This window comes from Primulina eburnea, chromosome 1, assembly GCF_022965805.1.
Source record: "Primulina eburnea isolate SZY01 chromosome 1, ASM2296580v1, whole genome shotgun sequence".
In the NCBI taxonomy this organism is placed as follows: Eukaryota; Viridiplantae; Streptophyta; class Magnoliopsida; order Lamiales; family Gesneriaceae; genus Primulina; species Primulina eburnea.
This window is the reverse complement of record NC_133101.1, coordinates 42598837-42621012: the sequence shown is the minus strand read 5'-3', so window position 1 is coordinate 42621012 and position 22176 is coordinate 42598837. Positions and strand designations below refer to the sequence as shown.

At 39.1% G+C, this 22176-nt stretch overlaps 1 protein-coding gene across 1 annotated transcript; it reads right to left on the bottom strand.

Annotated features, from left to right (window-relative positions):
* Positions 1 to 16372: 16372 nt before the first annotated feature.
* Positions 16373 to 18269, bottom strand: LOC140807096 (uncharacterized). The gene is made up of 2 exons (XM_073163780.1): positions 17504 to 18269; positions 16373 to 17019 (listed from the first exon to the last, which is right to left on the bottom strand). The coding sequence occupies exons 1-2, from the start codon at positions 18267 to 18269 to the stop codon at positions 16373 to 16375; spliced, it is 1413 nt and encodes a 470-aa protein (XP_073019881.1).
* Positions 18270 to 22176: the final 3907 nt, after the last annotated feature.

Genomic DNA, 22176 nt, shown 5'->3' with positions numbered 1-22176 from the left:
TGACGAAGACGATGACCTGTATCCAACTCTGTCCATATCAAATCTGAAATGACAATATCGAATACACTGTATCAGTGAATAACTCAATACACAACATGTTCTGATCAATACTCAAATCAAGTATACAATCTGATCAATATCTGAACAAGATACAATCTAAGTCATGTCATCGATATCACAATACAGTCTGAATAATTTCTGAGTCTGATCAATCTCAATCAATACTGAATCTGATCAATATAACTCAACTGATGTTTCGACGGCCTAATAATACAATCTGAATAACCCCGTCAGTCTGAACATCTTATATATAATACTGAAACTCATAATCTGTGCCAATACAATTCATACTCTGAATACTAACACAATTCTGATTTAGAATCTCAGTCAATATCTTTCGAAAATCATAACAAATACAGAAACAATATGTTCTTTAATCTGACTTCAATTCTACGATGTCTACGGTAGTAGAAACACCATATCTGAATCACATGCAATTCTAGCAACATCATAATTTTGAAACATTCTCAAAACGTAACCAAACTTACGTCCTTGTGTAGCTCTTATCGAGAGAAGCACAATACCGCTTTCGAATTCGAATTCTGAGACACTGATTCTTCAAAATCACAACTTATAGAAATGGAAACCTTTTAAAGAAAAAGGGGAGAGGAACTTCACGATTTCATGAGATGAATCGTGAAGAATCACACCTATATATATATATACTAATTGCATGTCAAACAAGTGGTCAATTCTTTGTTCTACACGTTGCACCGCGGGTGCGCTCATTACATGACCGCGGGTGCGCTATGCCTACTGATCCTCATCCCAAAATTTCCCGAAGCTTGACCGCGGGTGCGCTTGGTTCTAGACCGCGGGTGCGGTATCAGCACCGCGGGTGCGCTCTGGCTAGCACCGCGGGTGCGGTTTTGCCATTTCCAAAAACTCCCAACTTTCTGCCACTCAACCGCGGGTGCGGTCTTGGTTGCACCGCGGGTGTGGTGTGGCTTCGGCCTTTCTTGCAAAAATCCATCATTGCATGACCGCGGGTGCACTCCTGTTCTGAGCGCGGGTGCGGTCTTGCAAACCATATTTTCTCATGTCTTTTCTTCCCTCATCGCATGTCATGCATTCTCATATCTTCCAAGTCTTACGTTAATGAAGATTAATAATCTTGGTTATCGATTCTGTAATTCCTTGGGCCTTACAAAAACGAAAAGAACGAAAAGATACGGCGCGGAGGAGGTGGAGCGCTTGCTTTTCTTGCTACCTTTCCTTCTCTCGATTTTTTTCTTGCCTTCTTTCCTAGCTAAGACTCACGAAATTTACACTCTAAACTCTCTGAATTTCAGCCATGGGGGAGGAGAATGATGGTTGGAAAGGTAAGGGGCAAGATCCACAAATAAAGGATTCCAATTCAAGACCAAGTCCCACCCTCATTAAATTTGAATTGTTGACAAGTCATCTTGGGGGATTTTGCATGTGGCCGATGGATTGCATGATATATGTAGGTTGATTAATGTCTAACATTACTTAATTAAGGGTGCTTAATAAATGAAAAGATTATCAAGTTAAGAGATGGACAAGGAAATGGTCAAAGGTGAGTTGGCAAATATAATTGTCTAGACAAGGGGGTGGCTGAAATTTGCTTCTGAAAATGAATGGGGAGTGTTGTTTATTTACTAAATTAATAACTCTTAAAAGCCTCACTAATCCTTTAATTAATTTAGTGAGCTAACCCCTTAATTATGCAACTTAAATGTGCTTATTTCTTAATCACCTCAAGCAACTTAAATAATTCTTTAAACTTCTTTTTAACTTAAATGAACTTACTTGCTAGCTAAATAAACTCCTGGAAATATTTCTCGAATCTTAAATCCTATCTCAAAACTCCAACTCCGGTCCGGCCTCACTGAAATAACTGAAATGTTAAAAATCAACTACTGAACTGAAATAATAAAATAATTAACTTCAAATAAATGCATTTAAAATAATCATGCAATGAAGTCAATTAAATTTAAAAATCTAGAATTATGCATGGCTTATTCGTAGACTGATTTACGGGTTCTACAATCCTTCCCACCTTAAAAGAAATTTCGTCCTCGAAATTAGAACTCACCGAATAACTCGGGGTAACGCTCTCTTATCTCCGGCTCAGACTCCCATGTAGCTTCCTCCTCAGAATGGTTGAGCCATTTGACTTTGACTCGCTTAACTAGCTTGTTCCGAAGCTTCTTCTCCTGTCTGTCTAGGATCTGCACTGGTCTCTCCTCATAAGATAGGTTCGGAGTAAGCTGTAACGGCTCAAAATTCAAGACATGCGAAGGATTTGCCATATACTTCCTCAGCATAGAGACGTGGAAGACATTGTGTACTCCGGCCAAATTCGGCGGAAGAGCAACACGATAAGCTAGCGTCCCTACTCTGTCAAGGATCTCAAATGGTCCAATGAATCTCAGACATGAGCTTCCCTTTCTTCCCAAATCTCATGACACCCTTCATAGGTGCTACTTTCACAAAGACATGGTCGCGACAGCAAACTCTAAATCTCTCCTTCTCTGATCTGCATAGCTCTTCTGTCGACTTTGAGCAGTCCTCATCTGATCACGGATCTTGACTACTACATCGGCAGCCTGCTGAATAATCTCTGGACCTAATTCTGCTCTCTCTCCTATTTCATCCCAATGAACAGGAGATCTACACTTACGGCCATACAGTGCTTCATACGGAGCCATACCAATAGACGACTGGAAACTGTTGTTATAGGTGAACTCTACCAATGGCAATTTCGACTCCGAACTCCCTGAGAAGTCAATCACACAAGCACAATGTAAGGCCCGAGAAATTATCCGATTAATCTGAAAAGATTTGGCGATGATGATTATAATCTATTGTGGATAATTAAGATGATTATAGACAGAACGAATCGGATTGGGAAAGCCAAAAGATGATTTGATATGATGTGCAAGGAGAAGCCTCGCGCATTTGCGCAACGGGTATTGGCGCACATGCGCGAAGGAGGCAGAGCACTTGGCGCATATGCGCGAACTGAACGGCGCACATGCGCGGGATGTCCAGAATGATCGGCGCATATGCGCGACGTAAATGGCGCACGTGCGCGGATTGGGCAGAATGATCGGTGCATATGCGCGACATAAATGGCGCATATGCGCGAATTGGCAAAATGCTGGTGTGAGCTACCGGCGCATATGCGTGACATTGTTGGCGCATATGCGCGCAACGTGCTGAGTATACACGACACCACTTGCCTTGCATGCACTAGATGTATATATATACATGTATACACGAGCAATTTCCATTAGAATCAGAAAGAAGGAACGAGGGAAAGCTTTGAGGAATTTTCAATCCCTTGATCGTAGATTTAGGATTATGAAAGATCCGCTGATCTGATTTTGAATCCGACTTCGGTACTGTATTCCTATCAACACAGGCTACAACTGGACGTAAGTTTTGTTACGTTTAGACATGATTTAAATTTATGATATCGTCAGAATTGAATATGATTCAGATATGGCGTTTCTGCTACCGTAGACATTATAGAATTGAAGTCAGATTAAAGAACAGACTGTTTATGTAATTGTTATGATTTTTGAAAGATATTGATCGAGATTTTGATATCAGAATTGTGTATTACTGATTTTGAATATACCGATATTGAGATTATGAGTTTCAGTATTATAGGTTGTGATGTTCAGATGGACAGGGGTTACTCAGATTGTATTGTTATGCCGTCGAAACATCAGTAGATTGATATTGATCAAATTCAGTAGTGATTTAGATTGATCAGACTCAGATATGATTTCAATTATATTGTGATGTCGATGATATGAATTGAATTGTGCCTTGTTCAGATATTGATCAGATTATGTAGTGAGTTGAGTATTGATCAGAACAGATTGTGCATTGAGTTATTCATTGATACATTGTATTCGATATTGTCATTTCAGATTCGATATGGACAGAGTTGAATACAGGTCATCGTCTTCGTCAGACCGGGACGATAAAGGTATAATTCATGTGATATTCGGGAAGACACAACTCAAATAGATCCCAGTTGAGTTTCCAATAAAAATCACATACTAGAACTATTGTTGTTTATTTTATGATATGATTATGCTTTGTTTACAGATTGTTATTCATTGCATTTGAGATAGGAAAGTTTGACAGAAACAGTCAGACTTCTAGACGTTCGGTGTATCGTTACATAGGAGCAGACATTGTCCTATTGTAGATTATTCGATACAGCTATGACCGAAGTCTAGGAATAAGACGTACAGTCACCCCGAGTGGGAGGGTAGGTGACAGCCATTGACGTCTTATTCACACCGGGATCCCTAGAGTTATAGTTGAGTCGAGTCTAGACATGATTTGACTAGAACTGCATGTGTTTATGGATGTGGTTTCATAGACTATGGAACCCATTGTTATTGCTTTCAGTCATGATAGCATGTTTTAGGCTTTGATTTGAATTGCATGTTTATCAGATTTGAGTTGTATGCTTATTTTGATTTAATTTCATATATTATGAAATTTATTGTTATAATTTTATTCATGATAGCATGTTTCATAATTTAGACTGTTTATATACATGCTTACCATGAGTTATACTAGGATTTATTCTCACCGGAGTATCCGGCTGTTGTCTTGTTTTGTATGTGTGCATGACAACAGGTGGGGCAGGATCAGGGTCGAGAAGATGATGAGAGAAGACGAGTTTAGCGTGGTGATTCTGGACTTATTGTAGACTTGGTTTTATTACTTGAACTTTAGTAGTTGAACCTTTGATTAGTTGAAAGACTATTGTACATTATTGTACTTTTATACAGATATGTGTATTATTTAGATGCCATTACCTTCCGCACTTGTACTTTAAAAGAAAAATTTTAAGACCATGTTTATCTTAATTGATAATTAAATACCAAAGATGATTAAGAAGAAAGATCAGCGTGCGGGTCCCCACAATATGTGGTATCAGAGCGATAGATCCTTTAGGTTGAGATCATCAGAGCGATAGATCCTTTAGATTGAGATAGTCAGAGTTGATAGATTCTTTAGACTGAGATAAAAGAGAATGAGCGGGGTAGATTGAATTTTCTTTTCTTGCATGTGATTGCTAGCATGAGAATTATTTCAATGTTGACTTACATTGTGTGTGCTAGCATGATTTATTGCTTTTTCCTATTACATGTTGTTTGTTATCTGAGTTGACTACAGCATGTAATTACCACGACTGAATCAGAACCGAGTCTGAATCAGAGGTATATGATCAGAGGAGGGCTGAGACAGATTATATAGATTGTGTATTGATTTGTTTGATATTCAGATATACCGCCTCGGAAAATTCCAGAAAGGGGTAGTACTTCGTATGATCAGACAGATATACCAGAAACTCAGATAGATGGATAAGAAAATCCGATAGAAACACAGATGAAGAAGTTTCAGTCGTACAAACCACCGATTTTAAAGGGTATCGAGACGCCAGCAGATTGTGAGAATTGGCTTGAAGATATAGAAATGTTATTTGAATTCCTTGGCTTTACAGATGAGTGCAAGATTACACTGATTGGGAATCAGCTACAGGATATTGCAAAGAGTTGGTGGATGGTAACTAAGGAAAACTTAGAACGACGTAGTTTAATGATTCTGTGGAAGACCTTTAGATTTGAATTTTATCAAAGATTCTTCCCTACATCATATAGACAGGACAGAAGTGCAGAATTTACAAACCTAAGACAGAATCAGATGAGTATTGATGAGTACTTGGCACAGTTTTTCACCTTGTTACGTTTTGCCCCTCTTGTGGCTAGAAATGATGATGCTATTTCTAGTCAGTTCATTCAAGGATTGAGCCCAGAAATACGTACCTTGGTAAATGTGAAGCAATCAAGTAGTTTTGCTGATACCTTGAATAGGGCCAAAAGAGCAGAAACAGTTCTGACAGGACCACAAGAAGCATCTTATGATCTTCCAGCTCCGAATCCACAGCAACTGCCTTCAATAGTCGAGATTGGCAGCAGCAGTGATAAAAAGAAAGAACCACTGAAAGCTCAAAAGAAACCGTTCAAGAAATTTGGATGTGGTTCCTTTAGTTCCAGTGGTTCCAGCCCGAGCTATAAAGGAGTATATTGCAGAAATTGGGGAGGGAGGCATTCCACAGAGAAATGCCAATGAGTGCTTGGTAGATACAATATTTGTAAATAGCCGGGGCACTTTGCTAGAGTCTGTCCCCAGAAAGGTTCCCGAAGATTTTAGGGAACAGAATCGAGAAACAGACCCAGAATACATTACAGGTACTATTCTTTTATGATTATACTGCATACGTATTGATATGTACTAATGCATTCTGTATAATTATCTGTGACTGAGTGGCATGGAGATATGCTGTACCTGTTGGGTTTGTTTATACTGTAGTACTGATTTCTTTGATTGTTGAGGAAAATGTTGATATCAGAGATTTCTGCGATATATATACTACAGTAGGATAGAATGAGATTGAGTTAGATTGTGCTGTACTTGTGTTAGTTGATCTGATTTGATTGCATTATTGATATTGAGATGATAAGCAAGTACAGAAATATTGTAGAATTATTCCAGAAATGGTAAGATTCAGACCAGATCTGGCTGATAAACGAAGAATTCCTGGTAAGGATTCTAGATTCAGAATTCCTTTTATATTAATATTGCTCTGACTCGATTCATACAGAAAGGAACAGATAGTATCCTTATGTATTCAGTAGACCCACTGAAATCGAGCCTAGCATTGACAGATTTGCCAATGATTTATGAGTTGACTGATATTGCTAGATAAGATTTTAGATTTGCTTTATATCAGAAAGATAAATTTCAGAATTGAATTCAGATCAGATACTGATTGTTATTTTAGAATTTAGTACAGAACGATATTGAATATTCTGAGAACTGTGATGATTGTATACAGAAATTATTTAGATAAGAATCTTGCTTGGAATAGATTGTATTCAGAATATGCGTTATCTGAAGTTAGTATACAGATTGATTCTGATATAGTTGAGATTGCGATCAGTGACTGATAAGATATCGATATCAGAAAGACCAGGAAGTTCAGAAATGTCAAAAATGTCAGAAATGTATGTTGTCGGATTTTACAGATTATTTTATTCGACTGTTGCTTTATACCTGCTGAGTATTGTTATTGTTCTGAATCAGTATTTGAGATATCTTATATTGTTTTGGGGAGCATATTTTATTTGCAGATGAGATATACCAGTTGATCAGAATGACATGAAGATATTTATCAGAAATCCTTGTATTATGAGTTCATTGAACTCACTAGATCTGTATAGGTTACTGATATTTTGTATCTGATTTGATATTACTGTTGTTTTGAATCCGTATATGATACAGATTGTTGTGAACCGTTGAGAATATATACAGTTCAATTGTATCAGAGTTATTTTCAAGAGGTACAGCTATTCAGAAATGCGATCAGAATGTTCAGGGCTTGATTGATAATCAGAATGGAGCATCGATCAGAGTAACAGATATATGATTTTGTGTTATATGAAATTGACTAGCTTGTGATATCAGAATTTTTCAGTATTGATAACAGAATTGATATCGATAGTCAGAGCCGAATACCAGGTAGGTATATTTTCTTTAATTTATGTTATTAACTGATTTATTTCTATCAGTAATTCGGATCTGAAATCACAAATAGTGTCAGAAATGCGCTGTAGTAATTTCAGTTGTTATGTTTGTGACTGAGAATGTATGCTATTCGAACAGATAGTTATTATATAGACAGATGAGATCAGTTACGACAGAAATTGTACTGAAATGTTGGCAGAAATTGTACTGATATGTCTGAATCGCTAACAGAAAAGACAAATGAAGACAGAAATCAGAAGATTATTACCGATGTGTATGTTTCTGAATAGAAATGGGAGTACATTTATATGGCTTTCGTAATGAAATTACCGCCATTTTCTCCAGATTGAAATATGATATGGTTGTGATTGATAGATTGTTCAATCTATATCTATCGGTTTGTACAAGATGTCGTACAAACAGGACCAGATGACAAAGATCGATGTCATAGAAATGGTCAGATTGAACAGAATGTTTAAGTAGATTATATCAGATTGTGATTTTACTTGATTGTGTACTTGTGGCAGAATATACCATAAGTTGTCTCATATATGATCCACCGACTGACAGATAGTCGGTGGGTACTAACCAGATATTGGAAGATATTCTAAGAGTTGCAGTGCTAGATGCTAGCACTGACTGATAAAACCTAGGGTCGCTGGGTTATTGTATTCAGATTATCAGATGGATAGTGAGATGGGTACAGATGACATATTGTATAGTGAATACTACAGATTTCTTTGGTATAAAAATAATATCTCAGAGATACCTGAGATAAGATCTGATACGATCAGAGATATGACAAAGAAAATGTAGTTAATTCAGAAAAGAATGAAGTTAGCTCAGAATAGACAGACTTGTTATGCCAACATCGGATAATGACTGTTGGTATTCGAAGCCAAAGATTAAATATATATTCTTGAATGGGATAAACAGACTTGATAACAGCTGATGGTGGTGATTTGCTATGAGCTATGGTTGGGTATATACGGATGTTGTATAACCAATATTGCGAGATTTACTTTGTCAGAGCTATTCTGAAAGATAGAATCTGATATAAGATGGAGATTTCAGAATAGATTTATTGAGATGAGTTCTGATTTAAACTCTGTATACATTTCTTTTGATATATCTGAGTTGATTATTTGCGAGTTCGAGGACGAACTCAGATCTAAAAGGGGGAGAAATGTAAGGCCCGAGAAATTATCCGATTAATCTGAAAAGATTTGGCGATGATGATTATAATCTATTGTGGTGCAAGGAGAAGCCTCGCGCATTTGCGCAACGGGTATTGGCGCACATGCGCGAAGGAGGCAGAGCACATGGCGCATATGCGCGAACTGAACGGCGCACATGCGCGGGATGTCCAGAATGATCGGCGCATATGCGCGACGTAAATGGCGCACGTGCACGGATTGGGCAGAATGATCGGTGCATATGCGCGACTTAAATGGCGCATATGCGCGAATTGGCAAAATGCTGGTGTGAGCTACCGGCACATATGCGTGACATTGTTGGCGCATATGCGCGCAACGTGCAGAGTATACACGACGCCACTTGCCTTGCATGCACGAGATGTATATATATACATGTATACACGAGCAATTTCCATTAGAATCAGAAATAAGGAACGAGGGAAAGCTTTGAGGAATTTTCAATCCCTTGATCGTAGATTTAGGATTATGAAAGATCCGCTGATCTGATTTTGAATCCGACTTCGGTACTGTATTCCTATCAATACAGGCTACAACTGGACGTAAGTTTTGTTACATTTAGATATGATTTAAATTTATGATATCGTTAGAATTGAATATGATTCATATATGGCGTTTCTGCTACCCTAGACATTATAGAATTGAAGTCACATTAAAGAACAGACTGTTTATGTAATTGTTATGATTTTTGAAAGATATTGATCGAGATTTTGATATCAGAATTGTGTATTACTGATTTTGAATATACCGATATTGAGATTATGAGTTTCAGTATTATAGTTGTGATGTTCAGATGGACGGGGTTACTCAGATTGTATAGTTATGCCGTCGAAACATCAGTAGATTGATATTGATCAAATTCAGCAGTGATTTAGATTGATCAGACTCAGATATGATTTCAATTATATTGTGATGTCGATGATATGAATTGAATTGTGCCTTGTTCAGATATTGATCAGATTATGTAGTGAGTTGAGTATTGATCAGAACAGATTGTGCATTGAGTTATTCACTGATACATTGTATTCGATATTGTCATTTCAGATTCGATATGGACAGAGTTGAATACAGGTCATCGACTTCGTCAGACCGGGACGATAAAGGTATAATGCATGTGATATTCGGGAAGACACAACTCAAATAGATCCCATTTGAGTTTCCCAATAAAAATCACATACTAGAACTATTGTTGTTTATTTTATGATATGATTATGCTTTGTTTACAGATTGTTATTCATTGCATTTGAGATAGGAAAGTTTGACAGAAACAGTCAGACTTCTAGACGTTCGGTGTATCGTTACATAGGAGCAGACATTGTCCTATTGTAGATTATTCGATACAGCTATGACCGAAGTCTAGGAATAAGACGTACAGTCACCCCGAGTGGGAGGGTAGGTGACAGCCATTGACGTCTTATTCACACCGAGATCCCTAGAGTTATAGTTGAGTCGAGTCTAGACATGATTTGACTAGAACTGCATGTGTTTATGGATGTGGTTTCATAGACTATGGAACCCATTTTTATTGCTTTCAGTCATGATAGCATGTTTTAGGCTTTGATTTGAATTGCATGTTTATCAGATTTGAGTTGCATGCTTATTTTGATTTAATTTCATAGATTATGAAATTTATTGTTTTAATTTTATTCATGATAGCATGTTTCATAATTTAGACTGTTTATATACATGCTTACCATGAGTTATACTGGGATTTATTCTCACCGTAGTATCCGGCTGTTGTCTTGTTTTGTATGTGTGCATGACAACAGGTGGGGCAGGATCAGGGTCGAGAAGATGATGAGAGATGACGAGTTTAGCGTGGTGATTCCGGACTTATTGTAGACTTGGTTTTATTACTTGAACTTTAGTAGTTGAACCTTAGATTAGTTGAAAGACTCTTGTACATTATTGTACTTTTATACAGATATGTATATTATTTAGATGCCATTTGAAACGTCCCATGTTCTTGTGTTTAAAATGTACTAAATTTTTTTTTTTAAATTTCGGTCCTCGTAAAAATATTTTAATAAAATATTTTTGTCCATGATCTAGAACATTCGCTAGCTAGTATTAAAAATCAATTGCAATCGCCATAAAATAAAATAATCGCATGAGTTACCAAACCTAAAAATCAATAATCGTGAAACGTATTTTCCTCTCCAAAACCACTCTAAAGCATAAATAAATGGTTTTAACAAATCTTTTAACGTGAAAACGTAATCATAATCATGAGTGCGGAAATAGTAGAAGCGCTGGTCCTCGGGTTGTGTGCACCTTATGTCCAGTCATCTCATACGTCAAGTCCTCCCTCAACCTCACCTGCATCCATCACACCTAGTGAGTCTAAAGACTCAACACACCAAATCTTTGTAACGAGTAACAGGTATAAAATCACATGCAGCAGTGAAATTACTTGTACTTAAAATAACATTTTCGTGATATGCATGACGTGACCTGAACCTTTACCTTTTCCTTGATCATAACGTGACATGATAACATGATATAATAACATGACGTGATAACATGACGTGATTCCTTTCATGATCGTAATATTATATTTTCTTGATTGAATTCAGATCGCTAATTGTGACTTTCCTGACGTGACATGACATGACATGACGATGGTACCATCTACTTGAAACCACAGTACTGGGCGGCGGGGACATCAGCGACACAAGATCGTCAACTGAGCCTTGGCCTAATCTTGATCATAACCTCAAATCCTGAATTCCTCATAGTCACAATTACTTCACTTTCATCAATATTTTCATGTTTTCATCACCTTATAAAATTATGCATGAATATATTTTCCTTTGAAACCAAGCATGCACCATGTATTTTAAATGTCAATTTTAATTATAAAATTTCATGGACATTTAAATAAATCATAAATAAATCATGAACGATTCATAAGCATTTAAAAATGCACATAATATCATAAAAACTGCATTTAGGGCACTGCCATGACCTCTACTAAATTTTGGTGTAAAAAGACCGTTTTACCCCTGGACTCGACTTTTTACAAAATCGACTTTTTTTCTTGATTTCGTGACTCTAACATGTCCCAAATAAAAATTTAAGCTTATAAGAATTCTCGTAATTTTATTTGGCTTAAAACTTAAACTTTCGATTTATCTTTTAATAGTTATTTTAACGGTGTTTTAATCCCGAAAAATACCAAACTTTAATATAAAATTCCTAAATTCTAAATTTAGTCTTTTTATATTATTTTAGCTTTTATGGACCACGACCCAACCCTCGTGAGCCATTTTCCAATTTTCTTTACTTTTAAAACTCAATTTGACACTCGAACTTCGACCCCGAGCCATCTCCTAATTTTATCGAGTTACCCCCAAACCATATCGAACCAAAACTTGCCCAACATGACAAAGTACCCTACTGGACTCTAAGTTTGTCAAGGTATTTCCCCAAAACCGAAAAACGAAACTACCTTGGGAGTGCATGTGCTGGCCGAGAGTTGTGCTGTGTGTGCACCCTTCGTTTCTGCCTACAGGTCCCTAGCCGACCACCCTGGCCACAACCCACGTGCCTAACCCTTACCTAGGACCCTGAGGACTCGCCTTGACCCTGCCCAGCAAGCCTGGAACGAGCCCCTGCCCTAGACCGAACGTGCGAAGCCTGCACCTCTTGGTGCAGCTTCTCGGATGGAGTCCTTGCTTGCAAGGACTCCTCCCTGCTCCATCCAGATCGAGTCCTAGCATGGCTAGGACTCTCCCTAGACCATGAACAGCCCCTGGCCGAGCCCTAGCCCCAGCCCAGGCCAAGCCTGTCTCCCTATCATGGAACCCGAAACCCAAACCCCCTTGACAACACCCACAGCCGATGGTTCCCTTGATCTTATGTTTTCTGCTGGTTGTGGTGTGTACGTGTGGCTGTGGTTTGCCCAGAAAAACGCTACCTAGACATCATGTAAAATCATGGCAGTCCCCAAAAACAAGCAAGACATGAATCGATACATGAACACGTTAGATCGCAACACGAATACGTAAAAACCGTAATAAAACTTCATAATCTTTGCACATGCTTTTCTTTAATCTATATATGATGCAATGGATGAGAAAAAGGAAGATATTGGCGTGCCTTTGCATAATAAACGCACGATATACCGACGATGACGAAGAACGGAGAGGAACCGAGGCGATACGCACTCAAAACCGTGAAGCACAAAGCCTACTCCTCACGGCCGAGAGAAGAAGCAGCCGAGGAGAATGCTTTCTTTTATTTTTGAGTAAAATCTGTGCGGCGTGAGAGTGAGCGCTAGGTTTAGGTTTAATCTAGTTTATATGCTAACCAATCTCAATAATTAGACTTAAGGCCTAATTAATTTAATTAAGCCCACTAGTGCAAGCTAGGCTAAAAAAAGTTTTCATAAAAAAAATTAATTAGTGAATTAAATAGCCGGACTGCTAAAAGATCGAATTTTTGTTAACAATTCCAACACCGATAAAAAAGTTAGTCCCGGCGTATAAAAATCACCTTAAAAATTCTTGGTTTCAAAAGAATGAGAAAACAACTCCCCTAAATTAAATAATTAAATTAATTATTTAATTAAAACATTTTTCACATTTACAGCCCCCGGTCTCCATTCCTCGGTCGTCACTTGAATAACCTTTAAAAAATGTATTTTCATGCAAAATGACAATAAAATCATATTAAGCATGTATGTCACATAATTTAATAGCAATTAGAATAAATTACTCAATTTTCAAAATTTCTAGATTTGCATGCAGTTGGATTACGTCGACTTAATTTTGGACCTTACAATTCCTCCCCCCTTAAATAAAATTTCGTCCTCGAAATTAGGACTTACCGAACAATTCCGGGTAGCGACTCAACAAGTCTCTCTCGGTTTCCCAAGTAGCTTCCTCTTCCGAGTGATTCAGCCACTTGACCTTGACCATTGGAATGACTTTATTACGCAGTCTTCTCTCTTGCCGCGCTAAGATCTGGACAGGTCTTTCCTCGTATGTCATATGAGGAGTTAATTGAAGAGGCTCATAATTAAGTACATGTGATGGGTTAGACATGTACTTTCGAAGCATAGAAACATGGAACACGTTGTGAACTCCTGAAAGTGCTGGTGGCAACGCCACTCTATAGGCTAGTGTCCCAATCCTCTCCAATATCTCAAACGGACCTATAAACCTTGGACTAAGCTTGCCTTTCCTGCCAAAGCGCATAACACCCTTCATAGGTGCTATTTTCACGAATACGTGGTCGCCCACTGCAAACTCTAAGTCCCTTCGCCTTTTGTCTGCATAACTCTTCTGTCGGCTTTGTGCAGTCTTCATTCTCTCACGAATTTTGACTACCAACTCCGCTGTCTCTTCAATAATATCCGGACCAAGAACCCTTCTTTCTCCAACCTCGTCCCAATGAATAGGAGATCTACATCTCCTTCCATAGAGTGCCTCAAAAGAGCCATCCCAATTGATGATTGGAAGCTGTTATTGTAGGCGAACTCCACTAGAGGTAACCTCGGTTCCCAACTGTCTTGGAAATCGATAACACAAGCTCGCAGAAGGTCCTCCAAAGTCTGAATAACTCTCTCCGACTGACCATCGGTTTGAGGGTGGAACGCTGTACTGAACAGTAGCTTGGTCCCCATCGCTGCATGCAGACTTTTCCAGAAAGAGGACGTGAATCTCGGATCCCTGTCAGAAACAATAGAAACTGGAATCCCATGCAGGCGAACTACCTCCCGAATATACAACTCTGTAAACTGAACCATGGTGAATGTCGTCTTAATAGGCAGAAAATGAGCTGATTTCGTAAGACGATCAACTATCACCCAAATGGCATTCAAACCCTTAACAGTCTTCGGCAGTCCCACTACAAAGTCCATAGTGATGTTTTCCTATTTCCACTCGGGAATAGGGAGTGGTTTCAATTTCCCTGCCGGTCGCTGATGCTCTGCCTTGACTTGCTGACAAGTCAAACACTCGGATACAAACCTCAAGATGTCCCTCTTCATCCCTGGCCACCAATATAACAACTGCAAGTCCTTGAACATTTTCGTAGTTCCCGGATGAATGGAGTATGGCGAGTCATGGGCTTCCTTCATAATTAGCTCTCGCAAAGAATTGTCGCTAGGAACCCATAAACGATCTCGATAACGAACTAAACCATCCACTACTGAATACAAGTTCCGGCCCTTGGCCTTATCTCTAGCTCTCCACTTTTGCAACTGTTCATCAGTGGACTGACTCTCTCGGATTCTATCCCTCAAAGTCGACTGTACTGAGAGTGTGGCAAGATTAGGGGCCCCGCCCCTAGCATAAACTGTGAGCTCAAACCGCTGTATCTCGGACTGCAACGGTCTCTGAAGAGATAAATGAGTAATAACTGCCGCTTTTCTACTCAATGCATCTGCCACAACATTAGCTTTTCCCGGATAGTAGCTAATCTCACAATCATAATCCTTCACTAACTCGAGCCATCTGCGCTGTCTCATGTTCAACTCCTTTTGGGTGAAGAAGTACTTCAAACTCTTATGATCAGTGAATATCTTGCACTTCTCCCCATAAAGGTAGTGTCTCCAAATTTTCAGTGCGAAGACTACTGCTGCAAGCTCAAGATCATGCGTAGGGTAGTTCTTTTCATGAATCTTCAACTGTCGCGATGCATAGGCAATAACTCGGTCGTTTTGCATCAGAACTGCACCCAAACCAAGCTAAGAAGCGTCGGTGTAAAGAACATACTCCCTTTGCCCCGATGGCATAGATAACACTTGCGCGGATATCAAGGCTTGCTTCAACTTGTCAAAACTGTCTTGACACTCGGGTCCCCATACAAACTTTGCATTCTTCTTTGTCAAGGCGGTCATGGGTACCGCTATAGATGAGAACCCCTGAATAAACTTGCGGTAATAGCCAGCTAGTCCCAAGAAACTGCTAATCTCGGTGACACTCTTCGGCACTGGCCATTCTTTCACTGCCTCCACCTTACTTGGATCAACTTCCACTCCACTGCTGGAAATGATGTGGCCTAAAAACGCTACTCTGTCGAGCCAAAACTCGCACTTACTGAATTTTGCAAAAAGCTTCCTGTCTAACAGTACTTGCAGTGCTGTTCTCAGATGGTGACTATGCTCCTCTCTGCTCTTGGAATAGATCAATATATCGTCGATGAAGACAATAATAAACTGATCCAAATACGGCTAGAATACGCGATTCATGAGATCCATGAAGATTGCTGGCGCATTGGTCAACCCGAATGGCATGACCATAAACTCATAGTGCCCATATCTAGTTCTGAATGCTGTCTTATGGACATCTGCTTCTTTCACTTTCAACTGATGGTATCCCGAACGCAGATCAATCTTGGAGAAAACCGATGCTCCCTGCATTTGGTCAAATAAATCCTCGATTCTTGGCAGTGGATACTTATTTTCGACAGTGACCCTGTTGAGCTCTCGATAGTCGATGCAAAGGCGCATACTACCATCCTTCTTTTTCACAAACAAAACCGGTGCGCTCCATGGAGAGTAACTAGGGCGAATGAAACCCTTGTCTAACAAGTCCTGTATCTGATCTTTCAGTTCTTTCATTTCTGGCAGGTGCTAGACGATATGGTGCTTTTGATAAAGGAACTGTGCCCGGCATTAGATCAATGGAGAATTCCACTTCACGATCAGGCGGAATGCCAGATACGTCTTCGGGAAAGACGCTAGGGAATTCTCTCACAATATCGACATCCTCTAGCTGCTGGCTGGTAGTCTCATGTGCAGTAGTGACACATGCTAGATAAGCTGAGCATCCTCGCTTAATAAGCTTCTTCGCACATAAGCAAGAGATAATGTGCGGCATTTGCTTGTTCCTCGCCGCCTCAAAAACAAAAGGTTTACCACAAGGCGGTCGTATTGACACTGATCGCTGACTGAAATCAATCGAAGCTCCGTTCGCTGACAACCAATCCATCCCACGTATAATATCGAATTCGGGCATAGGGAACACAATAAGATCTGCTCGAATCACATCTTTGAATAAACGAAGCTCCAGATTCTTGACAATCTTAGACGTGAGCATCTGATCACCGGTTGGAATCGAAACTTTGAAACCCAAATCCATAACTTGAGGAGTAATATTTAGTCTTTTGACGAAGGTTTCAGATATGAAGGAATGTGTAGCTCCTGAATCTAGCAATGCATAGGTAGCTACACCTAGAATGATGATCCTCCCTGCGGTGCAAGATGTCTTTTAAATCTTTTCGAGTTGAGGCTTAAGGATTTTACTATCATTAATTTCCCAAATTCATAAGAAGATTACATGTTGAGCTTAAGCATTTCATGAAAATTGTATTTTAGCCCTTACATTTTCGAATTTCATGCGTTCTAGTCCCCCAATTTTGAATATCGCAAATTGGCCCTTAATTTCGAATTAATTCAATTTAATCCTTTAAAAATTTTCGGAAATCACATCCTAGTCCTTAAGTTTTCGAATTGGCACAATCAACCCTCTAAAATCGGAAATTTAATAAAAATTATAACTTAAATCCATCTAAATAGAACATGCAACCTAAGTTCCACTAAGTTAAGTCTTGCTTCCCCAAACAACTCTAGTAACCAATTTAACATTTCATGCAAGAATAGGCAATATAAAAATGTTAAATTACTAGGTTACCTGTGATAAGAGTAGTGTCTGCCTCTTCCTCTGCTTCTTCAGCATTCATAACATAAACTCGTCCTGCTGTAGGTGCCTTCTTCTTTGGGCAATCAATAGCCTTGTGCCCACTCTCTTTGCAATAGAAACACTTGTAAGAACCCCATTCACACTTGCCCAAATGCGGTCGGTTACATTCCTTGCACAGTGGCCTCTCAGCAGGCGGTGGTGCTCCTTGATTTTGTGGCCTCTGCTGTCCTCGATTCCTGTTTTGACCCTGGGGCTTTTGAGGCCCTTGAGGTCTAGATGGACCTGAATTCTGCCTCTTGATTGGCTGACTGTTATTATTGTGCTGTTGCCTTTTACGCTGAATTTCAAAATCAATCTCCCTCAAAGATTGCTCAGACCTGAAGGCATATGCAGTGGCAGCAGCATAATCCACTGGATTCATCATCATAACATTGTTACGCAGAGTAGGGCGGAGACCATCCATAAAGTGCCTAAGCTTTTCTGCTGGGTCTCTAGCAATAAGGGGTACAAAGTGACAACCCCGATCGAATTTCTTCACATAATCTGCAACAGACAAGTCTCCCTGACGGAGGCTCATAAACTCTCTCTTCAGTCGGCCTCTAGCATCCGCCGTAAAATATTTCTCATAGAAAATGTCTTTGAATTGAGGCCAAGTAATAGTAGCAAGGTTAACACCATGCTCGACCCCTTCCCACCACAGTGAAGCATCATCCCTTAACAAGTAGGTGGTGCAGCTCACACGGTCGGCATCACCCATATTCAGATAGCGAAAATGTACCTCCAAAGAACGTATCCAGCTCTCAGTAGCAAATGGATCAGTGGTGCCAGAAAATTCCTTTGGCCCTAGCCTCCGGAACTGATCATAAATATCCTGCGCTGGCCTGGGAGCCTGCTGGACCTGCTGCTGCTGTAACTGCTTGTAACTGCAACTGCAGCTGCTGCTGCTGCAACTGCTGCTGCTGTAATTGTTGCTCAAATAAACGAGCCATTCCCTCAAGAGCTCGAGTAGCAGCATCTGGTGGTGGTGGTGGTGGTGGTCCATTCCCTTGGTTATTTCCTTGATGATTAACGCTGTTTTCCTCTTGGTTTCCACTGGTAGGGGCACGACGTGGAGGCATTTTATCTGAACGTTTTTCCAAAATCTATCGTAACCAACATGCAATTAAATCTATGTTTTCTAATCATGTGACATATCGTGATTCATTTAGCAACCTTAAGCATATAAGGCATATATAATCATAAAACTCGTAAACATGTGGTGTAAGCATATCATTCACATAATCATGCAGGTAACATCATACTGAATCATGTAAAGCATGTAAAACTTACAAACTTGAGGCTTGACGACTGATCTTTCTGGCGCTAATGGTGGCACAACCCTTTACAGGAACCTGGCTCTGATACCAACTGAAGCGTCCCATGTTCTTGTGTTTAAAATGTACTAAAATTTTTTTTTTTTAAATTTCGGTCCTCGTAAAAATATTTTAATAAATATTTTGTCCATGATCTAGAACATTCGCTAGCTAGTATTTAAAAATCAATTGCAATCGCCATAAAATAAAATAATCGCATGAGTTACCAAACCTAAAAAGCAATAATCGTGAAACGTATTTTCCTCTCCAAAACCACTCTAAAGCATAAATAAATGGTTTTAACAAATCTTTTAACGTGAAAACGTAATCATAATCATGAGTGCGGAAATAGTAGAAGCGCTGGTCCTCGGGTTGTGTGCACCTTCAGTCCAGTCATCTCATACGTCAAGTCCTCCCTCAACCTCACCTGCATCCATCACACCTAGTGAGTCTAAAGACTCAACACACCAAATCTTTGTAACGAGTAACAGGTATAAAATCACATGCAGCAGTGAAATTACTTGTACTTAAAATAACATTTTCGTGATATGCATGACGTGACCTGAACCTTTACCTTTTCCTTGATCATAACGTGACATGATAACATGATATAATAACATGACAGTGATAACATGACGTGATTCCTTTCATGATCGTAATATTATATTTTCTTGATTGAATTCAGATCGCTAATTGTGACTTTCCTGACGTGACATGACATGACATGACGATGGTACCATCTACTTGAAACCACAGTACTGGGCGGCGGGGACATCAGCGACACAAGATCGTCAACTGAGCCTTGGCCTAATCTTGATCATAACCTCAAATCCTGAATTCCTCATAGTCACAATTACTTCACTTTCATCAATATTTTCATGTTTTCATCACCTTATAAAATTATGCATGAATATATTTTCCTTTGAAACCAAGCATGCACCATGTATTTTAAATGTCAATTTTAATTATAAAATTTCATGGACATTTAAAATAAATCATAAATAAATCATGAACGATTCATAAGCATTTAAAAATGCACATAATATCATAAAAACTGCATTTAGGGCACTGCCATGACCTCTACTAAATTTTGGTGTAAAAAGACCGTTTTACCCCTGGACTCGACTTTTTACAAAATCGACTTTTTTTCTTGATTTCGTGACTCTAACATGTCCCAAATAAAAATTTAAGCTTATAAAAATTTTCTCGTAATTTTATTTAGCTTAAAACTTAGACTTTTCGATTTATCTTTTAATAGTTATTTTAACGGTGTTTTAATCCCGAAAAATACCAAACTTTAATATAAAATTCCTAAATTCTAAATTTAGTCTTTTTATATTATTTTAGCTTTTATGGACCACGACCCAACCCTCGTGAGCCATTTTCCAATTTTCTTTACTTTTAAAACTCAATTTGACACTCGAACTTCGATCCCGAGCCATCTCCTAATTTTATCGAGTTACCCCCGAACTATATCGAACCAAAACTTGCCCAACATGACAAAGTACCCTACTGGACTCTAGTTTGTCAAGGTATTTCCCCAAAACCGAAAAACGAAACTACCTTGGGAGTGCATGTGCTTGCCGAGAGTTGTGCTGTGTGTGCACCCTTCGTTTCTGCCTACAGGTCCCCAGCCGACCACCCTGGCCACGAACCCACGTGCCTAACCCTTACCTAGGACCCTGAGGACTCGCCTTGACCCTGCCCAGCAAGCCTGGAACGAGCCCCTGCCCTAGACCGAACGTGCAAAGCCTGCACCTCTTGGTGCAGCTTCTCTGGTGGAGTCCTTGCTTGCAAGGACTCCTCCCTGCTCCATCCAGATTGAGTCCTAGCATGGCTAGGACTCTCCCTAGACCATGAACAGCCCCTGGCCGAGCCCTGGCCGCAGCCCAGGCCAAGCCTGTCTCCCTATCATGGAACCCGAAACCCAAACCCCCTTGACAACACCCACAGCCGATGGTTCCCTTGATCTTATGTTTTCTGCTGGTTGTGGTATGTACGTGTGGCTGTGGTTTGCCCAGAAAAACGCCACCTAGACATCATGTAAAATCATGGCAGTGCCCTAAAACAAGCAAGACATGAATCGATACATGAACACGTTAGATCGCAACACGAATACGTAAAAATCGTAATAAAACTTCATAATATTTGCACATGCTTTTCTTTAATCGATATATGATGCAATGGATGAGAAAAAGGAAGATATTGGGTGCCTTTGCGTAATAAACGCACGATATACCGACGACGACGAAGAACGGAGAGGAACCGAGGCGATACGCACTCAAAACCGTGAAGCACAAAGCCTACTCCTCACGGCCGAGAGAAGAAGCAGCCGAGGAGAAAGCTTTCTTTTATTTTTTGAGTAAAATCTGTGCGGCGTGAGAGTGAGCGCTAGGTTTAGGTTTAATCTAGTTTATATGCTAACCAATCTCAATAATTATACTTAAGGCCTAATTAATTTAATTAAGCCCACTAGTGCAAGTTAGGCTAAAAAAAGTTTTCATAAAAAAAATTAATTAGTGAATTAAATAGCCGGACTGCTAAAAGATCGAATTTTTGTTAATTCCAACACCGATAAAAAAGTTAGTCCCAGCGTATAAAAATCACCTTAAAAATTCTTGGTTTCAAAAGAATGAGAAAACAACTCCCCTAAATTAAATAATTAAATTAATTATTTAATTAAAACATTTTTCACATTTACAGCCCCCGGTCTCCGTTCCTCTGTCGTCACTTGAATAACCTTTAAAAAATGTATTTTCATGCAAAATGACAATAAAATCATATTAAGCATGTATGTCACATAATTTAATAGCAATTAGAATAAATTACTCAATTTTCAAAATTTCTAGATTTGCATGCAGTTGGATTACGTCGACTTAATTTTGGACCTTACACCATTACCTTCCGCACTTGTACTTTAAAAGAAAAATTTTTAGACCCTGTTTATCTTAATTGATAATTAAATCCCAAAGATGATTAAGAAGAAAGATCAGCGTCCGGGTCCCCACAATAGGTGGTATCAGAGCGATAGATCCTTTAGGTTGAGATCATCAGAGCGATAGATCCTTTAGATTGAGATAGTCAGAGTTGATAGATTCTTTAGACTGAGATAAGAGAGAATGAGCGGGGTAGATTGAATTTTCTTTCCTTGCATGTGATTGCTAGCATGAGAATTATTTCAATGTTGACTTACATTTTCTGTGCTAGCATGATTTATTGCTTTTCCTATTACATGTTGTTTGTTATCTGAGTTGACTACAGCATGTAATTACCACGACTGAATCAGAACCGAGTCTGAATCAGAGGTATATG